The sequence below is a fragment of the Schistocerca cancellata genome, chromosome 4 (assembly GCF_023864275.1).
Source record: "Schistocerca cancellata isolate TAMUIC-IGC-003103 chromosome 4, iqSchCanc2.1, whole genome shotgun sequence".
Lineage (NCBI taxonomy): Eukaryota > Metazoa > Arthropoda > Insecta > Orthoptera > Acrididae > Schistocerca > Schistocerca cancellata.
The window spans coordinates 584,746,372-584,768,486 of record NC_064629.1 but is presented as its reverse complement, the minus strand read 5'-3'; the positions used below and the strand labels follow the sequence as shown (position 1 = coordinate 584,768,486).

The following is a 22,115-nucleotide window of genomic DNA, read 5'->3' as shown; positions in this document are numbered from 1 at the left end:
TCACAGTATGTGGTTTTTTAAATGTATTTCATTCATTATTACTGTTATGTTCCCCTGTAAGTATTTCTGCTGTAGTTATTTGGACATATTTACTTCATTTGGTTCTACAGTTGATACATTTTTTGCGGTTTTTGATTATATTTTATTTGATCTGATCTTAATTACCTCGTTAGAGTTGAGTTGAAATGTGTCGTGTTGAGTCTTTTCCCATTCAATCATTATGTTTTCATATTTTTAAAAATAAAATCTTCCATTTCTTTATTCGATACATGTAGGTTAATGTTGCATTTTGGACCATTTGAAGCAGATAAGCTTCTTGTTTTGTGAGACATATCAGTTAAATTGATGATTCTGCCATGAAAATTTTATACCCTTGTTTGAAATCAAGCACAAAATCATCATTATTCCATTACACTATGCCCTATGACAATGGTGACTCATAAATAATGCAAATGGGGATTTATATATGAATTTAAAATCTTCCAAGCATATATAAATCATTACAAAGTTTACACAATTGTTCTATAAAATGTAACTATAAATGAAAGTAATTGTCTAAATTATATCAGTGTCAACTGTACAAGATAAACAACCATACCTATGCTCAATTAGTATACATACAGTCCTTTCTTCTTTCTCTCTTTGACCAAACAACTCAATAACTTGTTAATTGAAATTTGGTGTGCATTGTATCATGTTGTTTTCTATGGAGAGAATTATTAATGCACTCAACCTAGGCTTGATCAAGGTGATTTTGGAAAATGACAGTGGTGATGTGCCATGGCATCGAGTCTGAGGCACTAAGGAGACATCTTAATCCATGACTGCTCAGCCACCACCCACCTTGTGAAGACTGCTCAAATGCTTGCATATGGTATCCCATATGTGCTCAGTACATAAGGGATTAGGCAGCCTAGGAGGCTACCTGAGCTGGATAGTGGCTTCTGTACTCCAAAGTACAAAAATGGTTCTGGTTGCTAGAACTGCTCATGTTGTTGTTGTACAGAATTGAATTGGAAAATTATTAGCTACACTGTAGCCTATCTGTTAACTGTTACAGTTCATGATAGTCTGTGTACCTCAGAAATTGTCTCAGATGTATGTGGTTTTCCCTGAATCAAAGTTGATGGTACAACTGAAAAACCAAATACCTCCATAAATTCAGATGTGGAGTGTCCATTGTGTTTGGCACTCACAGTCTGATGTAATAAAATACATTTTGTATCACATTTTTTGTGGCTCAACTGCAAAGCCATAAAGCCAGTGTCCAGTACAAGGTCTGAACTCACAGTCAAGTCACATATAGAAATACTTGATCTATCATGGACACAAGAGCCTCCCCACCCCCACCCCCCCCCTCTCTCTCTCTCTCTCTCTCTCTCTCTCTCTCTCTCTCTCTCTCTCTCTCTCTCTACCCTGGCATCTGTCTCTAAACCTGGATCAGAATAACAAATTTACTAACAGCCAGTTGTTTATAGGACAGCTAGCATAGCAACAACCAGTCAGAGCACAAGTTTGGTCATGCCTCTCTTCTCTGCACAGCTGTTATTGCTCTGCTCCATCAGCTATTGGTTACTAGTCAGTTGTGGACTAAAACTGCAGTCTGCAACATAATTGTTGTGATATGTTCTTACATCCTTTTTTTCTCGGTGAACATGCTCTATATGGAACTATAAAGCAGCTGCTTCTGGAGCCATATTGTGCTTGGGGGTAACAATCAACTGGTATACCCCTCTTCCACACTCATCTGTCAATCACATTGTTAATCAGATCCAGGTGTAAATCAGTTGCACTTTATTACATATTCATAATAGTTCATGGATCCCCCATTTCAAGGGATGTATTCTTGTGCTTCAGATGCATTTGTTATCTAACATTGTGTTATGTTATAATAATGTACAAAAAGTTCTGGTTGAGGATTATGAATTATTTAGGAATAAAAGAGATGACTCACTGAAAGACAGAAGAGCTGTGCCATCGATAGGTACACAAACAAAAGATACAGAGCGTGGCTATCTTTCGGAATGCACTTCCTTTTCCAAGCTTGTAGGAAAAACATGCACACACACACACACACACACACACACGCACGCACACACACATACACATACACATGCCTGTCTCCCAGCATTGTGCTCAGTCACCTGCCGGCTCTTTCCCGGCCTGCGGTAGGTGTACTGGGGTGAGGTGGGGACGTGGAGTGGGGTGGGGTGGCATGACCGGTGGGGAAAGACATGCATGTTTTCCCTACAAATTTGAAAAAGGATGTGCATTCTCAAAGCTTGCCAAGCTCTGTATCTTTTGTCTGTGTACCTGTCAAATATGCACTGATTCTGTTATGTTAGTGACACAATTTTCTATTTGATAGCTGTTTAGATGGTCTCTGACAGGTTTGCTTCTTTGTTCAGAAGCTTAGCAATTTGTGAATTAATTGTGGCAGTTATTGATTGCAGTAAATATAGTGTGCATATACATACAATTATAACAATAAAATGGATTACCAGTCTCTCATCATGTTGCTCATGGCACAAAGAAGAGCCGTGTATAACCATCCGCAAGCATATGGTGTAACAAGCAATATGATATGGCATATTACATAAATTCGAAGGGAAATGTAAAGACATTGATATTCATAGACTGATATTCTTAGATTTTCTAGTATCAATATGTTGAAACTTCTGATACCCAAGCCGAAATATGTGGAAAGACAACGTAACAGTCACATTATACAGGACACCAGCTGGTTACTTACAAAATAAGTTAATGATTTATATAACTTGTTAAATGGATGAAGTAATACAACATATATAATTCAATTTAAATTGTCTAGAAACATACTAGAGTTTATCATCACTTCATGCAATCTAGTTCTCCAGTACAGTTTGAAACCAAGGTTGTGGGAACTAAACAACAGAGCCTTTGATAATATTTCGTACACTCAAAAGTCAGTGTATATCCTAGGGATCATTATGCTCAACTGTTGATGTTTAATTATGTGGTGCATGATATGATTTACAAGAAGTGGTGAACTACATACACAATGATAAGCAATCTGCAGTACTCTGCAAATATTTGTAAAAGAGGTACATAATGCACCTAGTGTAAATAAGTTGTACTCTACAACGTAGAGTAGACTACTTTAAAAACCACAAATTAACATGTACTGGTAGATTAAATGGTCCTAAAGCCTGGGTTATAGATGGCTTTAGAATATGGTGAAAAACTAAGGGAAGATCATACTTTAATATCAAGGAATACTGGTGATGCAGTTAAATCATGTGACTAATTGTATTGTAAAATTCTAAGCAAAGTCAGAACATCAAAATCTATGTATATTTTTAGAAAAAAATAAGCTTGTGTAGTAACAAGATAAGAATTGTTTGAAACATAGCAAAAAAGGAAAAAAAAGTGCCAAGAAAAAGTAATCAACCAGAAGAGGAAATTTATTACAAGGGAAATAATGAGATAAACAATGATCCCCCCTCCCAAAACGAAAAAAAGTACATATCTTTAATAACTTCTGGCAGCTGCAGGTAAGTTTGGTACATACAAATCTTTTGTACATAGTCTACAATTTCTAGGACATGTATTGAGTTCTGCATTCTTAGATACGAGATGAAAGTGCTAGTTGCACAACTTTTTAGATCTCTCTTTCATCCTCTTGAATATTTTATAAACTGTTGAGGTGGTGAAGGATGCCTGTCTCCTCTCTGTTGATGTGGTGGGCAAGAAAAAGGATAGTATGCTAGGGCGTGCTGTTTGTAGGAAGCCAACTCACACAAATTTGTATTTCTAGGTCAACAGTTGTCATCTGGCTCAACATGAGAGGATACATTGTACCTTGATACACAGGGCTTATGTCATTTTGAACTCAGCCTACCAGCTGAGTTAACTAACCTAAGCTATGCTTTTAGACAGGTTAGTTACAGTTAGTAGCACATGGTTGCATTTTGTGCTCATGGCCAGCTGTAAATCCAAAGGATGTACAGACCAAGGAGTCTCAAAAATCCATAGCTATTTGCACTGTGCAGGAAGTATTGGATCCGTCACATCTACAAGTTGGTCACGCACAGGCCAGACCACCAGGGCCACTGAAGTCCATTCTACTGAAAATTAGTGTCACATATTTTATAACAATGATGCAAATCTGTGATTATAGTACACTGGTTGGCCACTGGCCACCCTATGGAATTTGTCAATAGAATTGTTTGTTAGTGCAACCATTTCCAACTTAGGTTTAAGTGATGTTGCACAAACAGGTCACACTGCATTTTGTGCCCTGGAATGGGGAGATGAGCTGTCAAAATAGTGACAGGATCTAACAGTTTTACTGAGTCACTTTTGTGTGATCTAGTTGAATAGTCTATGATCTGGGAGAAGTTAAGAGTTAATAATTATTATGAAATCACTACCAGAGCAGTTTTTTCTTTTAAATTTGTGTGGTAGAAAGCAAAGTGTGTTACTTTCATGTCCCTCACACAGCAATAGGCACTCTCAGTTTGGAGCAGTTAGACATGGAGTCCCAGAAGATTTTGTTTTACCTTCTTTGTTGTTTCTAATGTATATTAATGAACCTAGATTTGCATTGTCACAAGATGATTCAGTAATGTGTTATAAAACTTAATTAGTTCCAGAAATTCCTGTGGAGACCTTTTCAAAACAAACTGGTATTATGATAACTGATTCACAAAGCATAAATTCATTAATGTTCATTTTTGTGACTAATATTTCTCTTTACTCAAACATTAGTGCAAAACATAATTATAGTGGCAGGAAAAAGAAACCTATACAATAAAATAAAGAGTTTAATATTTGTACTAACAAAGCGAGATATGTGGATATACATGCATTCAGTGAACTGCCAGAGCTTACTAAATATCTTGTGGGTGATATAGTGAGTCAAATAACCAGCCATTGGCCAACTCCTATTCCACTGGATAGAATTCTCACCCTGCTGTCCACATTTTGACATTCATCTATTCTGGAAAATGTAACATGAAATCACATTTGCTGCAGTAAGAAGCTGCTGTTTCCATTTATTCCATAACAATTGATTAACCCCTTAACACAAAGTTATCTCATTCTTATTATTTTGACAGAAATGGAAAATACTGAGTATGATTTGGCCACTTTTCATTCCTACATTTGTAGCCTGGCTGCTATGTTTTGGTTCAGGTGGTTGCTACTAGATATCGCTTTTACTGTGTACAGCTTTAGATACTTGACAACAAAATGAACGCTTTCATCCTCTGTTCTGCGTTACTGTTTAGGCAGTGCTTCAGAAAATGGATTTCCATAGTCATCCTAAGATTGACATTCGTTTAGTGGCTCAGAAAGTGAAGAAGAATGTAATGTTCCTGCATTAGAGACAGAAAGTGATGACAGTTTGTCAGATGACTGACAGGTGCTCGCCAATGGTACAAGATACATACATCCACTGTGCTCCATCCAGATCCTTCAAGATTTCCATTTATAGGAAACCATACATGATTTGATACCATATATACACAGAAACTAAAAAATGACTTTAAATTTCAAGAATCTTAGTCAAAGACCAGTGCACAAGTATACTCAGGATTTTATCAATTGTGACATTCAAAAAATTGTAACTCATTATTTTGAGCTTTAAAAGTTGTCTTTGTATGTCTGTATGTAATGTCATACTATTTTTGTAATATAATTTGTAAAAAAATGGAACAATATGTTAAGAGGTTGAATGTGGTGGATAAATACTAAGAAAAAAAGAACATTGTGCTCTCAAGATGGTAGAGTTAATAATAATTAAAAAAAAGTGAAATCAGGGCATCTAAATGAAATGTCTCATCATTTGTTTACTATCCTTAAAGTGCAACAAAATGTGTAAAGAATCCATGAGTCAAGATTTTGCTTTTAATATTAATACACTGAGTACCTGCCTCTTGGCACATATTTGCAGATCATCCACAAAATACTTAAATTAATAATTTTCATCTACTCTGAGTTCTCTGAAATTCCACTCACCACCACACATTACCTTCTACTGTGTGGTTTACAAGCTGATCTTTTAAAATACTTTAGTATCTTGAAAGCACATTCTATTACCTAAATCACTTCTCATTTTCTAACTGCCAGTAGTTCAGTATCTGTAACAGCAAGGCATCTCACCTGTCTGTGAATGCATATCCTTTTATCACTTGCTTTGAATACACCACAAAATAACAGTGCAAACCACTGGCCAAGCTTATGTCAGAAGGCTCTACAGTTGGCTTTGTTGAATACTACAGTTTTTTAGATTAGTTTACATAAAATTTATTTGGCAATAAATATGTACAGGGTGTCGTAGGAGGAATGGTCAATATTGAGTGATATGACAGGAACCATCATTCAAAACAAAAAAGTCTAGTATATGTGGGCTATGAAATACATACCTCAAGAGCTATGAGCACATCATCTTTGATACTGTGACACAAATCTGTTCCACTGAGCTGTGCACATAACTGATGTGTCATTGGCACACATACCAGTTTTCTGATCCAAATTGTCAAAGAAATTAACTATGTGGAGCGCATGAAAACCACCCTAAGTACCAAACACTGTAGATTTCCATCCTTAACATGTAATAACTCCATGCTACAGTGGGGCATATTTCCAACATGTGTATTATTATGATCCATAAAAATTTTCTTTTTATCAGTTTTGAGCTTGAGATGATATAAGCACTAACTGCAAGTTGAGTTTTTCTAGTTGGTAGCAGAGAGGAGGAAAATTCAGTTTAGCCTACTCCTGTCAGTGTGTCTTGCACTGTGTGGTACATATCATGATGGATAGAGTTTACTCTTAGGATTTTCTGGTACCCCACCTGAAAATGTTAAAAGTAAGCATATAACAAACGATATTGATTTGGCGCCTGCCTACACTATAAGGCACATTTTCTCTCCACATATTCCATTTTATGGAGGTTTTTCTTGGTAATATTGATAATGGAACGTGGTAAAAATACCCTGAGCATCCCACATAAGAGTCATCAGGTGAATATTCTCCAATATTTTGGTAGATATTTGTGAATTTCTTTTACTGTAGCTGTTCCTAATAGATAGATATTTGTGAATTTCTTTTACTGTAGCTGTTCCTAATAGATACTTTTAAATGGCCACTCGGCCATTGACCTTCATCTGGGCAAGTGCACACAGGTTGCCAGAACTCTTATGGGAATAGTCAACTTAAGTGGGTGCAAGTAACAAGTGGATGGGCAAAGTATCTATTAGGAACATTATGTATGTAGATTGTGGGCAGTTGGGAGTGTGGGTCTCACAGGAAGTGTGCAAGGGATAAGTCCCTGCAGTTGTGCTATTCATCTGTGTCATCGGTGGCTCAGATGGATAGAGCATCTGCCATGTAAGCAGGAGATCCTGGGTTCGAGTCCCAGTCAGGGCGCACACTTTCGGCTGTCCCCATCAAGGTATGTCAACAACACCTGTCGGCAGCTGAAGGTTTCAATTAATTATCATTTAATGGAAACAAACTTATTTTTAAAGTGGAATTTTACATGCCTATTTGTCAGTGGTCTCAAGGCAGCCTAACCCAATATTCATTTTATCAATATGTATTATCTAGGACAGCAACACAGCAAGAATAACCAGTACCCCAGGAGCAACTGAGCAGCACTGCAGCATGAAGATAGCAGTCCATGCAGAGCAGGGTCATGCTGTAGCTGCTGCAATACTAGTTATTCATCATGTTTTACTGTCTCTTTTAATACATATCATTAACTCAAAAATCTCACTAGACTAATTTATAACTTCTCAATCAAATGGACATATAAAATTCTGCTTTAAAAACGGTTTTATTTGTAACGGGAATAAAACTGATACTTTCTATCAACACTGGGCCTCATACAAAAGATGTGACAAGCACTATTTGTTTGGCATGACTCCATCTACACATTGGGAAAATGATATGGCAAATTTGTACTGAAACAGCAGAGAAAATGTGCATGATGACTCTCAGAAAGGATAGCCTATATATGTGTGTTTCCTAGTGACTTTTGATCCAGTTTACATTATATCTAGGCACAGTAATCCATTATCAGTTTACACACTACATATGTTAAATGAATTTTAGTGTGTGTTACTTCTGTAGTCCCATGTTTTGTACCTTATATGAATCCACTGATATTTCTATGCTCTGCAAGGACAGTTGTTAATTAGAGACCATTTCATTGAAGTAGTTTTCATTAGAATGAAAATTGACCAATACTAACAAAACTAAGCTGTTCTTATCATTTATTTTCATAGTGCTGACTTCTAATTGAAAATTAATCATCCAAAATTATACATACCCTGCCTTTATTTTTTGTCAAATGAAAGCTGAAAATCTTTGTTCTCTTTGTACTGTAAATTTTCCATTTAGTGAGTAAATGTATAGGTAAAAAACAAGACTAGGAAGTAAATAAAATGACACTGATCAAACAAAAGGTAACAATGAAAAGCAGACCAGAAAGGTTATAATACTAGTAATTTATTATTACATAAAATTTTATTTTTGTCCTTAGTACAAAATATTTGCCTGTATCTGCTACTTTCACAATGATCATTACTCTTTTAAGTACGATTTACAATATCTGTGACATCAGCTGCTTATTAATTTTTAACATCTTAAGCAGCATGTCTCCCCAGACATTGTAGGTATTATAGAAATGACTTTTCTGTCATTTCCACAAGTTTTGCAAATCTGTTTGTACTATTAATCTATAATGAAGAACATGAACCCAGTCTCAACAATGGTTTTTTGTAAGTTCACATGCTACTCAGGTGCAGCAAACATTTACACAGTTCTTTACACTCAGTTTTTCATTCTAATTTACAATGATGACTATGTTTCCAATTTTGATAATCTCACTCATATTATATATATTAAAAGTTTCTTACAAAGCATCACTCAGGAAAGAGTTGCTCTGCAACATTTCTTATAATGAAAATACTGACAATTAATACTGACATGTGAATCATAACTTAAGTTATCAAAAAAAGATATTCATTCTGCATTAAAATAAATTTCACTTTCAGTGCGAAATATCATCACTGATGTGTTGTTGATAATTTGACACACATTAGTGATATGTACACCAGCACGAAATTCCTTCTGAAGCATCAACAGTGGTTCTTTGGTTTACAAAATAATGTTCAGTAACATTCTGATTAACATTCCTTCACCTTGGATTTTTGCTTTTCTCAGGTGCAAATAACTTCAGCAGTGAAACAATAGGTGCTTCAAAAGCAAGTGAAAGAATGAAAGAAAGAATGTATGATGCCACTACTTGTCCAGAAAATAATATGAGCTGCAAAAAGAAAAGAGACTTAATTAATGGTATTTCATCAAATACTTTCTGTGAGACCAATAATATGAGCAGTTAATTTCATCATTAAAAAAGAAATAATCTTATTGTTCATGAAAATAAAGATAACAATTCAGTAAATAGTGGAGGTACTGAGTAGATGATGAGTGCACAAACAAGAATTTAAACACTGTTCTTTAGCGTACAAACTGGTGTTTCCCTGCAGCCCACACAGACTGGTAGAGCAATATTTTCTAGCTTGGCCTACTCTAGCCTTTATATGCTTTGAAGGACAGCACAAGGTCATAATATACACAGTTATATTCAAGTTCTTGTTTATACTGCAGGCACTTAAATGTGACAGTCCAATGCAAGTGTAAACAAATGAGAAATTAAACTGCTATTGGGAGAGGATAAGTGTAGGGAAGCAAACTTTGCCTCCTTCTCATGGGGCTGACAACCTACATGCATGTTTTACACTTCTGCAGAAGCAGAAAAAAAATAAGAAGTAAAGAGAGATCACCCTCCACGCACATTAATTATGACATTATAATATTTGTGCATTTTACCACTAAGAAGAAAATTCTATATTAAAATGCATTTATGCATTAACAGTTTTCTCCTATTATACATACCACTGTTACTATGCTTAGATGGAAGGGACCATCTGTTGTCATCGCCATAACTCTTATCATGAAAGGATGAACTAAGTATGCACAGTATGTCACTCTGCTTAGAGGATATAGTTTTGTTGATGAAAGAATTTTATTTATGATTCCTGGAAAACAAAATGAAAGGGAGCTGTAATTACATGGTTTGGTTTGACATCAAACATTACAGTTTACAGATTATGATAATTGTAAATATTTGGTTCATGCTGCAGCATCTCTCCAGGTTACCATAAAGAAAAAAAGATTATTATTGTTCAATAAAATACCAAATTCTAGGAGTGCCTCATATTTTAATATCTCCCAAGACAAATGGATGGCGATGGCACATGCTGAACATAAACAATACAAACAGAGATACTGTATGTGAAATTTAAAACTTTTCTATTATATAAACTTTTCCATGAAATTTTAGCCAAACCTCCAGATGTTAGTAACTTTCTGCTGTGATGTTTCAGTAGAGAGTCTTCTGGCTGTATTCAACTGTACAGTGATGAAAGTACACTGAGGTCACCTGTTTAAGACCCACCAACACATGCAGTATGAGATATTCACTCTTCAGCAGAGTGTGCGCTGATATGAAACTTCCTGGCAGATTAAAACTGTGTGCCGGACCGAGACTCTGTAAAGTTTGGAAGGTAAGAGATGAGATACTGGCAAAAGTAAAGCTGTGAGGATGGGGCGTGAGTCGTGCTTGGGTAGCTCAGTTGGTAGAGCACTTGCCTGCGAAAGGCAAAGGTCCCGAGTTCGAGTCTCAGTCCGGCACACAGTTTTAATCTGGCAGGAAGTTTCAACACATGCAGTGTTTTCCAAGCTGTCACCATGTGTGTGTTGCTTCAGCACATGTGCTTCTTCTGCAAGTCTCCGCACTGCTCTGGTCACCTTCCATGCTGAAAGCTCATCTCATGAATATAAAGGTCAATTGTCTTCACATGGTAAAGTCACAGAATGACACCAGCTACATTGCCCTTTGATTAATTGAGAATGTAGTCCCTGAAGTTCAAAGTATGGGCCACAATTTGTATTTCATTGTATGTCATTGAATGACCAGTAGAAATACAGTGTTCAGCAATATCGGATTTGCTAGGTTGGAGAAGGTGTGGCCAGCTTCAATCTTCGATTTTACTATGTGGAGATGATTTATATCAATGTGCTGAGCTTCCACAATGGAGGTTGTTTGGAGTAACACACAGACTTGCAACAAGAATGTGTGTGTTTAATCAATGAATGTGCAGTGACAACTGGGTGCCCCATTTAAGTGCAGGCAGGGTCTTAAGAAGGAGATAACAGTGTACTTTTGCCAATATATGCCTGAGGATGGGCAGAAGACTCTGCTCCAAAATATCATTGCAGCTTGTTACTGATGTTGGCAGTTTGACCAAAATGTCATGGAACAAACATAAATACAGTGAAACATCACTTTTACGTTTTTTAAGGGAAAAAGATGCAAAATGGGGAAAAACATAAAATGTGGGAAATTGCTATTTAAGTAGTGAAAGTTATGTATAGAACAACCCCACTCACATTTTCACAATTTATAAATGATATATGTAAATAATATGCATCAAAATACTCATCAGAGACTTGTTCATAATCTAATAAAGGTTTTCTGAATTTTGTACTATGTTCATCCACCAATGTGCCATTTCATGACACTTTAGCACAACAACTTGCACCAAAAATGACTTATTTTGGAGAGAGGCAGACAGTAGCAGCTGGAGCTACCACCATGTTGATTGAATTTTTTGAGAAGCTAAGGAACCATATTTGGTGGTATTCATGGAGGGTTTTGTTCAAGTGTGACATAATGAACAAGTAGGTACAGTTGTTCTTCATTTTAAGTAAAAAAAAAGTAAATAAATAAAGTGGGTTGTTTTAATTTTTTCACTGTGTTTTTCCAGTTCATAAATACAACGGAAAGCTATAAGATCCACATCTGCAGGAGAAATATATGTTTTATTGTCTTCACTGCTGCATTTACATCTGCACTGGGTGATCCAGTTGCAGCTTTTCCCACACTGAAGCAAGTAGGGTCATCATTATTACACAAATATGGTGCGTCACACCAATTTCCTTCATCTGCTTGAATTAATCCCACTTTTTGAAAGTAGTTGGAGATGGTGGACTCTGTAACTTCTGTCCATGCATTGGCAAAGTAGAGCAAGGCATCTAAATTTGGGACTTTAAAGGAAGAAGGATCTTTTCTACCTTCCAGCAAACTTAATATCTTCTGCAAAATGGCTTTTCTGTAACAAGTTTGAAGGTATGGATAGTGACCAAATACAAGGGCTGCACATCACTTGTGCAATCTGGTGGCAGGAACTCTAATTTCACATTGGTTAAATATATATTTTTTGAATGTGTAGGGCGCCAATGGGCCAATGGCCTTGCCACAGTGGTAACACCGATTCCCATCAGATCACCGAAGTTAAACGCTGTTGGACTGGGCTAGTACTTGGATGGGTGACCATCTGGTCTACCGAGCAGTGTTGGCAAGCGGGGTGCACTCAGCCCTTGTGAGGCAAACTGAGGAGCTACTTGATTGAGAAGTTGTGGCTCCAGTCTCAGAAACTGACATACGGCTGGGAGACCAGTGTGTTGACCACATGCCCCTCCATATCTACATCCAAGGATGCCTATGGGTTGAGGAAGACACAGTGGCTGGTCGGTACCATTGGGCCTTCATGGCCTGTTCTGGAGGAGAGAGAGTGTGACAATACACAAGTCTGATAGTTTTTCTGTTATAGATTCCCATTCTTTCATGAGGGCTATGCAACTGCTTCTTGAGTAGTCCCAATAACACTTTGTTATTGGCAGTGTAGTTCATGGGCAAAGATTTATGTGTTAAAAATGTGCTTTTTTCCAATTTTTCCAATCACAAACAGTTTAAATCTTTAGAGATACCAGCATTTTGGTCTAGCTTTACTGTAATACCAACTTTACTGTGTTTCCCCACATGGCAATTTTCATCTTTAAAGGCAAGTGTTTTGTTTGGTAGGGTGCTGAAAGAGAGAACAGTTTCATCCATGTTGAAGATGTCCTTTGGTTTATAATGCTTTCTAAGTGCTTAAAATCTATCACTCTGCCATTCACTAACAGTTTGTATGGTTACACTGTTTCCTTCATCACACATTGCTTTGAACACCACATTATATACCACTTCTTGAACCTATCAATCCAATCATTAGGTGCAGAGAAGTCCTTGATGCCCAACATATTAGGTGCCTTCAGCAGCTTTTTGTGCCTCATGCTATCCATGATTATGTTGGAAGCATGTGCTGTCAGAAACTAGTTCTTCATAATTTCTTCCAGAACTGCATATTTAGTGTAACTGGCATATTTTACAATTTTTAGTTCCAAAACATAGTGTTTTCAACAATTGTGTCCAGCGTCAACACAGGTAACAATAAACTCTGTGCTTATGGGATGTGCCATCTGAAAAGAACTTGAATTCTTTTAAGAATTTTTACTTTCTTGTGCATCAAAAGGGTTTTCCTATTTCTTTTTGTAATATTTTCCATTTAAAAACTGTGACAAGAAACACTCAACTTCTACTTTAAAGAAACAGCTAAAACCAGAGTACTTCAATCACTTGCACGAGACTGTGAATAAAACAGTTGTTGACAGGGCTAGCTATGTCAACAGAAATCGGCAAGGCACTAGCCGAAATATGGATTTGCATAACAAAAACTGCAAAAAAAGAAAGGATGACTGATTGCTGTGCTATATAATTTATAAATCACATAACAGTCACTGAGTGCACCCACTTTCCTAATGGAAGGTAACGTGAGAAATCTGCTTGCCTTGGTCTGTAGTGACAGCTTTGTAAGAGCAGCCAACATAGATGACCTCAGTTAGCAGATGACACTGTGTTCACTGTGTATGCAACCCATACAAGAAACTATATTATAAGTTCTAAATTCTGGGAAGTGGACATCTTCTGCTTATGGTCATAATCACAGGGTTCTGTGTCTCTGCCAGATGTGGTATACAATGTCAGCTTCAGAAAGCACCATACTCCAAGCAGTCTGAGCATGGCACCACACACAGTAATGGCACATATACCAGGGACTTTTTTTATGTTTCCACTGCAAAACATTCAAGTAGAACATTTCTTTGCCAATAGTTATGTCTACTACCACAGAGAGTGCTGAAAACCAGAACTAGTTGTGGCATACCCAAAATAGACGTCTGTTATACATAACTGTGCCAAGTACAATATTTAACCAGCTGCACACTGGCGCTCAGTCAGTTTGATCCATTTCCAGTTGCCTTTAGTTGCCCAAAATTTTTAGACAGTCTTCACACAGTTCTTTTCTGCATCCATCAGTTGCTGACCAGGAAACCATCAGACATTAAAGTGCCAAAGATTATTTGAAGTGTTAGTCAAAATGTTTACTTATTGAGAGACTGAACTTCTAAACTCTGTAACTACAGTCCAAATCAAACTTCAGTTATGTTAGTTAGTAATCATCTACTGTGTTAGGTTACATTAAGCCCACCTGGTTGCCGTGCAGTCTAATGCACGGCTTTGCGGGTGAGAAGGAGTGCTGGTCCCCGGCACGAATCCGCCCAGCGGATTTGTGTCGAGTTCTAGTGAGCCTGCCAGTCTGTGGATAGTTTTTAGGCAGTTTTCCATCTGCCTCAGCAAATGCGGGCTGGTTGCCCTTATTCTGTTCCCTGGGGGGGTCCACCAGGGGCCGAACCTCACAATAACCCTGGGTTCGGTGTGGGGTGGCAGAGGGGTGAATTAGACTGTGGTAGTCATTGTGGGGTTACAGACCACTGCGGCTGTGGCGAGGACGGAGCCTCTCCGTCATTTCTAGGTCCCCGGTTAACATAACATAGGTTACATTAGATTAATAACTTTACATCACTGTCATGCCTTGTTACATAGCAAAAGCTGAGTATTTTTTTATGCAGATTTTTAAAATAAATTATTGTTCCTGTTTCTCATGTGTTGCCACACTTGTTCTGCTTTATATATATTACCCTGTGACATGGCTGTGGTAAGCATGCTAGTAGGCCCCTTTCCTATAGTGATGGAATGCTGTAGCTGGGTGTTCACTTCCTGCTATCTTTATAATGGTTACCATACTAAGTTAACACAATAAAGAACAAAGTTAAAACTGAAACAATATGCCGACAATAAAATCAACATACAATACTGCTTTTGGTATGGCAAACAGAACTGAGAGCTAAGGATCATAGATCAAAAAGTGATTTATTTTTAATTAAATTATTGTTACTCAGTGATAGTTATGTATTAGGTAATGTAACATTTTAATATCTGTCATTTTCTACAATGACATATTTGGCATTTTGTGTACATGAAAATATTAGTTAACTAATTAATGAATAAGCAATGGTTTTAGTGCCTCATTTGACTTTAGGTATATTCTCCAGTTGTATGTATACCATTCAGTACCTGCTCTGTCAAGTGACACTTAGTTTATAAAAATCACATGATGTGTTTAGGAGTTACACTTCCAGTGCATATTATTTCTAAACCATAACTCAGACAAAGCAGTTATTAATACTAAATAATCCTCTCTTCTTCAACATGACGCCACTCACTTCACTGAATAATTAGAAGTTTATACATTTTATCTGTTTCATGTGTGATTTAGTTCATGTGTTCCCAGCTTACAGGCGGATAGTCAACCCAAGTTTTACAGTATGTGTAGTTAAACAACTTTCATTTTTTTAAATGAGGATTAACCACTAGTATGACATTTTCAGCAAATATATTTTGTGTGGTACATCTTTCCGTATGAAGCAGCTTGTGAATGCCATGCAACTCTAAAAGTAAAATAATATTTCTGTATCCATAGACACATAGTGCTATTTCAGAATAAACTGGTTCACTTAACACACAAAATCTGCTACATGGAACATTAAACCCTACTTATTTTGTGAGGGGCACAATTTTATGTGTATTTTTTATTAAATTAAAATGCAATTATTAATTATTGTGCATATGTCTATCATAAAATAGAACATGGTGATAATTAGTTGCCTTAATATACTGTAATCTGTTGAAACAATAAATGTTGCTAGATAAACTAAAGTTTAGTAAAAATATTTTGATGTAAAAATGTGTCATGACCCTGCATGTATAAATTGAAGTTCACCTTACTATTCTTATATTTGTTATGATAAATAATTTCAAGTGATAACCTAGTTGCAAAATACTCAGTCACAAAAAAGGAAATGTTAGTCATCATTTCCCATTGAAAATTTTGTTTATTATGTTTACTGCTTTACACAAATATTTTGACTCTGGTACTGTTATTTCAATGAAGGAATGTTTATTTATTTATTTTTTTACATTTTCTTTGCATGGAACCATTGTAATGCAAACGCCAGACTTAATACTATGGTTGTATTTACACTTATAAAATACACTATATTCTGTAGCTGTTGCTCCTTATGTCTATTTTTTACATTTATTACTTTACAACTGATATGTTAATGCCTCATGTTACAATCACTATCTTAAAATTCATTGAAAAAATATAAACATTTTTCTATTAGAAAAGATTTTAATTTTGTTTTAAAAACATTTCCCGTGTACATTCTTAGATCATTTGGTAGCTTGTTATACCAAATCAAACGACTGATGTATCGACATCTATCAGTCATTTTTAATGTTGTTCTGTTATGGAAATAGTTACACTTTGGTCTAGTGTTGTGATCATGTACATCACTGCCCTTGATAGCTACTGTTGGTTGACTTATAAAAAATACAGCTATTTTGAAGATGTACAGAGAATATATTGTCAGATATTTGTGCTGCACAAACACTTCACGACATTAATCTCTATGTGTCATCCCATGTATATGTCTTATTGCTCTTTTCTGTAGTAGTATTATTCTTTTTAAATGTACATCAGCTGCACAGCCCCATAGTTCAATTCCGTAATTGAGAAAGGGGTAAAGTGTTCCATAATATACTAATTTCAGTGCTTGGCTAGGAACTATCTTTGTGAGCTGGCTGAGGAGATACGTGGCACTATTGACTGTTCCGCATACGAAATTAATATGGTATGTCCACTGCAAATTTTCATCAACATACACACCCAGGAATTTGCAGTTACCATTTTCTGTTGCAGAGATATTACACACATTACTCATATTGTTGTGATGAGAACTGCCTGTTTTAAATGTCAGTAGTTGAGATTTGGTGACATTCACCATGAGTCCCCGATCATTGAAGTATTTTGTTACTTCTGTTACACCACTAGTAGCAAGAGATTCTAGCTCATTAGATTCACTTCCATAGAATAAGATTGACATGTCATCTGCATAGCTTACAATAAGGGAGTTAATGGGTTGTGCAATGTCGTTAATATATATAAGGAAGAAAAAGGGTCCAAGGATTGAACCCTGTGGTATACCTTGTAATGCAGGTTCACTGGTGGACTGGGAGCTCATGATTTTATTATCTAGTTTGTATGACAATTTAGTGCTTTGCTTATGATTCAGCAGGCATGTGGTTAGAAGATTCATGGCTTGATTCCCAGTAATATAAAATTTTAGCTTTTTAAGAAGTACCCTATGGTTTACCATATCAAATGCTCTTGTCAGGTCCAAAAATATACCTGCAGTCTGCATCTTCTGGTCCAACAGACAGTAAACTTCATGGATAAACTGTGTAACTGCTGTGGTTGTACTTAGCTCTTTTCTGAAGCCATGCTGTGAATCTACAAGCAGTTTATGTTTTGTGAAAAAGGCACTTAGCTGAGAAAGGATAATGCTTTCGAATATCTTACTAAAAGTGGGAATAAATGATATTGGTCTATAGATGGAGACATCTTCCTTACTTCCCTTTTTATACACTGGTTTCACTACACTCATTTTTAGAACCGTTGGATACATGTTTTCTCTAATGCTGCAATTAATCAGGTGAGTAAGAGGTTTAGAGATTTCTTTTAAGCACGCTTTAGTAATAGCACTGGATATGCCATCCCAACAAGATGAAAATCTTTTCTTTAGCGTGTATATTGCCCTGCAAACCTCCTGCTCATTCACTTTCACAAATTCAAATTCGGTACACTGGGTGAGATGGCATTGGGTCTCTACTTGTGAATCTATAATATGGGTTGAGTGTTCACCAGAAATGTGGTAGTTATAAAAAATATTACATATAGTATCTGGGTTTTTTATAATGTTACCATCATGTCTTATGCTGAATGGTTCCACGTTCATCTTGTTGGAACCTTTTCGGTATTTGTCAATCAGCTTCCAAGATGCTTTGCTTATGTTGTCAGACTGTTCTATTGTTTCACTGTTAATCTGCTTCCTTAGGTTAACAATTTCAGTTTTAAAAGTTTGCTTGGCCCTATTGTATTTTTCCTTGAAAACCTGCACAGTAGTAGTTTTATAAAGCTGGTTTAGATCATGTACTTGCTGCCTGAGCCTAATCAGATTTGTTGGGAGTTTTAGTCTAGGATTACTTCCATTCTGACAGTGTTTAACTACCTTCTGGATTTCTCTAACTGGACAACTATATCCATAGTGACACAGTAGGGTTGAGTAGAATTCATTCCATTTCTCATCTGACCGATTTACCTGGTACACAAAATCCCATTTCTCAATCGCTAGTTTGTCTTTAATAGCATTAATATTTGAGGTATTCAGCATTTGTTTCTGTAGCACAATTTTTGTTATTTTAGGCACAACTGAATTTTTGTATTCTATCACCTGACAGAAGTGGTCAGAATAAAGAAAATCTAAGTTACTGTAATTTACCTTATCTATAACATCTTTGTTGAACATGTGTCCATCACTCTGTTGTCAGAGTTCACTATATTTACAGGATTGTATGAGGTCAGTACATCACTGAGTTTCAAGTTTACTATACTATTTGAGTTTGCATCTATATTAAAGTCACCTAGTATAGTAAGGTCATTAGAACTGGCCTGACCAACAACACTACTAAGTTTATCCATAAACAGCATTACATCAGCATTTGGTGGCCTATATACTCCAATCACTTTATGCTTCTGTAACTTAAGTTCATTACTGTGGAGTACAATACCTGTCATTTCAATTGATACCTCTTTGGTGTGGTGTTCAAGAAAGGAAATTTTTTTAGCTTCTATATCCTTATTAACATAAACTGCCACACCACCACCTTTATGGTTTTGCCTACAATAACTATTTGCTAGTATGTAACCTTCTAATCTATAATATATTATTTAACTGCATTTTAGCCCATGTTCCATTATTACTAGTACATGTGGAAAGTGTTCCTCTATAATATATGTTGATATTCTCCTGAAATGCACTATGGCTTACATATAAGGATTATAATGAACTTTTTTACAACATTAACAAATAATATCATGTATAGTGTGCTTACACTGTGAAATCCTGAGACCTTTCCAAGGGACTAATATATTAAGGAGGCAATAACGCAAGTGCTATGGTCAATATTTTTAACTCACAGGTCTACAGGAATACTGATTCTATCAGAGTGCTTTCTGTTGACTCAGATGCTGAATTCTGATGTCATAAAAATGTAATTAATTACTAATGGACTGAGTAGTTCTTGTAAAGGTGCAGTAATTTTTGAAAAACGGTTTTACTGTTACATGGAAAAAAAAAGATTATATCACAGATTTACTGGACAATTAGGGCCTAGAAATACATTTATTTTGTTATGGAATTTAGTTACAAGTCTTACCACCATAGCCTGTTGAACAAGCTACAACAATCCATCCCAGAGCCAATGCCCAGGCAGAATGACTCAGTGAAGAATATGCAGCACCAGTTACTGGGTGCAGTTCCACATTGTACAGGCCATAGATAAGTGCCAGGATGCCTGTTATTGAAAGCAGCCATCCACATATCACTGCAAACTAAATTAAATAGTTCATTAAGAGCAGGGAAAATATGATTTACCCAACTAAAAGACATCAATTATAATTAATTAATTCAGTTATTGAATAAATGTTTTACTATATGAGTAATAAGAGTAACTCATCACAGATGAGATAGTGTGTATTTGAGTACCTGTCCAGTTGTGTATGTGAATGTGAGCAGCTTCTGTCAGAAGAAGAGCCAGAGCTCAAAAGGTAGTTGTTAATAATATGTTCTGTTACATCGGTCTATGTACAGCACATAAGTCAGCTGAATGTGAGTGACTGCCCTTCCTTTATTTTTCATATTCACTGAGGTGACAATAGTATCTCCTAATATTGTGTTGACCTCATTTTGCCTGGAGTAGTACAGCAACTCACTGTGGCATGGACTCAACAAGTCATTGCTGAGCCATGTGCTATTTTGTCAAAAACTGACATTTTGAGTCCATGGTTGTGTACAAAATATAGGCTGACTGTTGTATAGAAGATAACAGCAACCAGCCACTTTTGCAATGCTATTTATTTGTTTAAGCAGTGCCGTTACTGGTTTCAAACTGACAGGTTCATCTTCAGATGGCTACTCCACGCTTTACGTTAGCTTTCGCCTTTTGTTTCCCCAACTGACAAAGTTTCTTGGGGCGGTGGTGCCCTACAACTAAAATGAGATGTGAGACAATGTCTTTTTAACTGTAATTGGGCCCCACAATGATTTTAAGCAATGTAAACACATTATTAAAGGGAAGATATTTCGTTTACTTACAATGAAAAATCTGCACCATTGTGTTCCAGTGCAGACTGCTTATGATCTTGCATCAGCAAAAAACTGTGTGATGCACTTATATATATATATATATATATATATATATATATATATATATATATGCACGCAATGTAAAACAAGAGTGGAATTCTTTGCCATTGTTATGGTTGTAATACCACCATCCTTGTATACATACCTCAATGTGATCAAACTTCTTAGTGTGTTGCTTTACATTATGTGCATATATATAGATAAAAGAGTGCATGATACAGTTTTTCGCTGCTACAAGATCATAAGCAGTCTGCACTGGAACATCATGGCGTGGATTTTTCATCATAAGTAAATGAAACATTGATCATTTAATAATTTGTTTGCGTCACTTAAAATCATTGTGATGCACAATTAAAGTGAAAAATATATTGTCTCACATCTTGTTGTAGTTGTAGAGCACCACTATCCCATGGAAATTTCATCAGTTGGGGAAACAAAAGGTGATATATAATGTAAAACATAAACTAGCCATCTGAATATGAACCTGTCAGTTCAAAACCGATAACGGCACTGTTTAAATAAATAAATAGCATTGTAAAAAGTGGCTGGTTGCTGTTATCTTCTATGTAAGAGTCAACCTATATAATACTGAGCCATGCTGCCTCTGCAGCCATCCATAGTTATGAAAGTGTTGCTGGTGCAGGATTTTGTGCATGGACTGACCCCATGATTATGTAACTTAAATGATTGATGGCTAGCTAAATCATTCACTCAAATTGTCCATAATGCTCTTCACACCAGCCATGAAAAATTATGGCCTGGTAACATGGCACATTGACATCTGGAAAAATTCCATTGTTGTTTAGGAACATGATGTCTATAATGGCTGCAAATAGTCTCCAAGTAGTTGAACATAACCACTTCCAGTCAATGATCAGTTTAGTTGGATCAGAGAGCTCCGTCCATTCTGTGAAAACACAGACCACACCATTACGGTGCCACCACCAGCTTGCACAGTGCCTTGTTGACAACCTGAGCCACACTCAAACCATAGCATCAGCTCTTACCAACTGAAATCAGGACTCATCTTACCAGGACACAGTTTTCCAGCTGTTTTGGGTCCCACCAATATGGTGATGAGCCCAGGAGAGGTGCTGCAGCTGATGTGCTATTAGCAAAGGCACTCACATTGGTCATCTGGTGCCATAGTACATTAATGTCAAATTATACCATACTGTCCCAGTGGATACATCGTTGTAGAAGCCAAGTTGATTTCTGTGGTTATTTCACACAGTGCTGCCTGTCTATCCGCACTGAAAACTCTATGCAAACACCCCTGGTTTTGGTCATTAAGTGAAGGCTGTCAGTCACTGCATTGTCCTTGGTGAGAGGTAATGCCTCAAATCTGGTATTCTTGCCACACTCTTGACACTGTGGATCTTGGAATACTGAATTCCCTAACAATTTCCAAAGTGGAATGTCCCACATGTCTAGCTCAAATTACTGTTCCAAAT

The 22,115-nt window shown here is 36.5% G+C and overlaps 1 protein-coding gene and 1 pseudogene across 1 annotated transcript in view; one reads left to right on the top strand and one right to left on the bottom strand.

The window, feature by feature from the left end:
• Nucleotides 1-8,530: 8,530 nt before the first annotated feature.
• LOC126183799 (nose resistant to fluoxetine protein 6-like) overlaps nt 8,531-22,115 on the bottom strand; it is a gene marked incomplete at its 5' end in the record, with an annotated part of 195,520 nt that continues 181,935 nt past the window's right edge. Inside the window, 3 exons of the mRNA XM_049926041.1 lie at nt 8,531-9,316; nt 9,949-10,091; nt 19,673-19,847. Coding sequence (XP_049781998.1) covers nt 9,188-9,316; nt 9,949-10,091; nt 19,673-19,847 — 447 coding nt within the window. The remainder of the gene's footprint in view (nt 9,317-9,948; nt 10,092-19,672; nt 19,848-22,115) is intronic.
• LOC126185758 (5S ribosomal RNA) lies at nt 12,359-12,476 on the top strand (annotated as a pseudogene).